A 2,869-nucleotide genomic window follows, 5' to 3' on the forward strand; every position below is an offset into this window, starting at 1 on the left:
TCACTCACTCAAAAACACACACACACACACACACACACACACATCTGTAACACACACACACATCTGAAACACACTCACTCATCTCTCACTCACTCTCTCTCTCTAACACACTCACTCACACACACACACACACACACACACACACACACTCACACACACACACACACACACACTCACACACAGACAGACACACATATACACACACACATACTCATACTCATAAAAATGCCCCGATACCGAAAGCTGATACCACACAGCGTGTGAATATCGGTATCGGCGAGTACCAAAAATGAAAGTATCGGTATTGGACTCATTCTGAAAAAAGTTATATCGGTGCATCCCTAGTAAAAACAGAAGAAAAAAATAAAATTCAAAATATGAAGAAAAACGTCTCGGGTTACCTGAAGGATGGAGTCGCATTTCTATTAAAGCCATTGACCTCCATCAATTACTCGCTAATTAAGTCTTTAACTGAAATGCTCTCTTGCATCTGGAGGAGGCGACGAACACGATGGGTTTTCAGATATTAAATAATCAATCTAGTAATTAAGGCGCTCTAATCAGCCCAGAGCGTTTAATTGATGTGAAGAGGGAGAGCTGTCAATCAAAACGAGACGTGATCCTCGGGTCACGAGTTTCAGCTGCTGACGCTGAATTAAATGTAATAAAATAAATAATTAAAAAAAAATTAAATACTGATTAAATTAGTTGTTTTAATTGTTTGCAAATGCTGATGTTATGAAATGCATTATTTTACATGTTTTAAAAATCATTTTTACAGATAACAGGATCAAACATGCTAAATTAAAAATCATATTTCATTACTATGATAAACCTGGACAACACTTGCTGACACATAATGAGGTCATATGACAAAAATATAAGAAAATACAGTTTGGAGCATTTATCATTGTACAGTAGGCAGTATGTAGTGCACAGTATGCACTCAGTAGTGTGCTAGTGTTCCATTCTGAACACTAAAAGCTGAATTTCTGGAACAGTCTCCATCTGCCAACAACAAGTCCAGACTGATAAATAATATGCTTGGAAAATGTATTACCGTCACATTCGACGCGGCTCTGGACGATAGCACGAACCCCCGGCTGTCAAAAGCAGCAGAAAGATCCAGCAGAATAAGGACTGATGATTTGGAATCAGCTTTTGCAATCCGCAAGGCTTCTGTGACTGACAGTAGCACAGTCTCAGTAGAATGGCCACTCCTGAAACCTGACTGGTTAGGATCCAGTTTGTTGTTCTGTGAAAGAAACAATGATATCTGGTTGAAAACAACTCGTTCGAGGGTTTTCGCTATGAATGGAAGGAGAGAGACAGGTCTGTAGCTATCTGTAAGTGAAATGTTTAAACTGGTCGATTTGTTTGCAAATGCTGATATTGTGTCATTCATTCATTTATTATTATTAATAATAATTAAACATAATTAGAATTTTGATTTCCAAGTCTGAAAAAAAAATCTTAGAAGTGCTGAATTCAATTCAGTAATACTAATGCTACTATATATATATATATATATGTTTCATGCTGAATGCGATAATAATTGCAGTACATTTTTTTAATTAAATGTAATTTTTAAATGCATCACAAAACGCATACGATGCATATGTGTGCTTTGTATTGTGTCAAAGAGCATCTCAATGTTATTAATTAATACTTATATTTATTTTTAAAGATGACATCAGTATTGCAGTTTTGTGTTTTTTACCAACAGTATACTTGTGAAAAAATGACAAAACTAACTTCCAGTAGATCTATGCATTTGTAATTTAAAGTCATTCTCATTTGGGAAAACAAGCCCAAAACGTTTTGATGAAGATTTCTTCAATTAATTCTATAGTGCAGAAAAATATCTAGAATTAAAAAGTTGACTTCAGTAGCAAATCATGGTTGCAAATAAAGGCTATTTAAAGAAAAAATGGGAAATACATACATACACTATTGATCAAAAGTTTAGGGTCCATTTGATTGTTTTTCCCTCAAAAGAAATTCATACTTTTATTAATCAAGGATGCATTAAATGTATTAAAAGTGCCAGTAAAGATATTTATAATGTTTCAAAATATTTATATTTCAAATAAATGCTGTTCTTCTGAACTTTCTGTTCATCTGTGAATCCTGAAAAATAAAATGCATCACAGTTTCCACAAAAATATTGTGCAGCACGACTGTTTTCAACATTGCTAATACTCAGAAATGTTTCTAATAAATCAGCATATTATACTGATTTCTGAAGATCATGTGACACTGAAGACTGGAGGAATGATGCTGAAAATACAGCTGTGCATCACAGAAATACATTACAGTTTAACAGATATTCACACAGAACACAGCTGTTTTACATTAGAATAATATTTCACAATTTTCTGTATTTTTGATCAAATAAATGCAGCCTTGGTGAGCAGAAGAGATAAAAACATTAACAATTCTAGTGATTATAAAGTGCTGTATGTGTGGTTGAGTTACCGGCTCAGATCTGTTCATTAAGCTGCAGTCATGTGTTCTCAGTCTCTGGTTCGGTCTGGTCTTCAGCAGGGTGAGGTGGACTGCTGGCCTCTGTCCTGCCCGCCGGCGGACTGTGTCTTCACGCTGGTGCCCGAGGGAGAGTGCTGCCCGCGCTGTGTCTCAGACCCTTGCCAAGCTCACGCCGTCCACAACGACATCACCAAGACCTGCGAGGACGAGCACGGGATCACACGCTTCAGCGGCTCGTCCTGGATCAAACACGGCACCGACTGCACACTGTGCCAGTGCAAGGTGATCACTCACTCTCTCACACACACACACACACACACACACACACACACACACACACTCTCACACACACACACTCACTCACACACACACACACACACAC

General features: G+C 37.3%; 1 protein-coding gene across 1 annotated transcript in view; it reads left to right on the forward strand.

Annotated features, from left to right (window-relative positions):
- Window positions 1-1,737, forward strand: part of LOC107567206 (protein kinase C-binding protein NELL2-like) — a 38,194-nt gene extending 36,457 nt beyond the window's left edge. The window contains exon 5 of the mRNA XM_016252847.1: window positions 1,727-1,737. Coding sequence (XP_016108333.1) covers window positions 1,727-1,737 — 11 coding nt within the window. The remainder of the gene's footprint in view (window positions 1-1,726) is intronic.
- The last annotated feature ends 1,132 nt before the right edge of the window (window positions 1,738-2,869 follow it).

Source organism: Sinocyclocheilus grahami, unplaced genomic scaffold, assembly GCF_001515645.1.
Source record: "Sinocyclocheilus grahami isolate Dianchi unplaced genomic scaffold, SAMN03320097.WGS_v1.1 scaffold1134.1, whole genome shotgun sequence".
Classification (NCBI taxonomy): domain Eukaryota; kingdom Metazoa; phylum Chordata; class Actinopteri; order Cypriniformes; family Cyprinidae; genus Sinocyclocheilus; species Sinocyclocheilus grahami.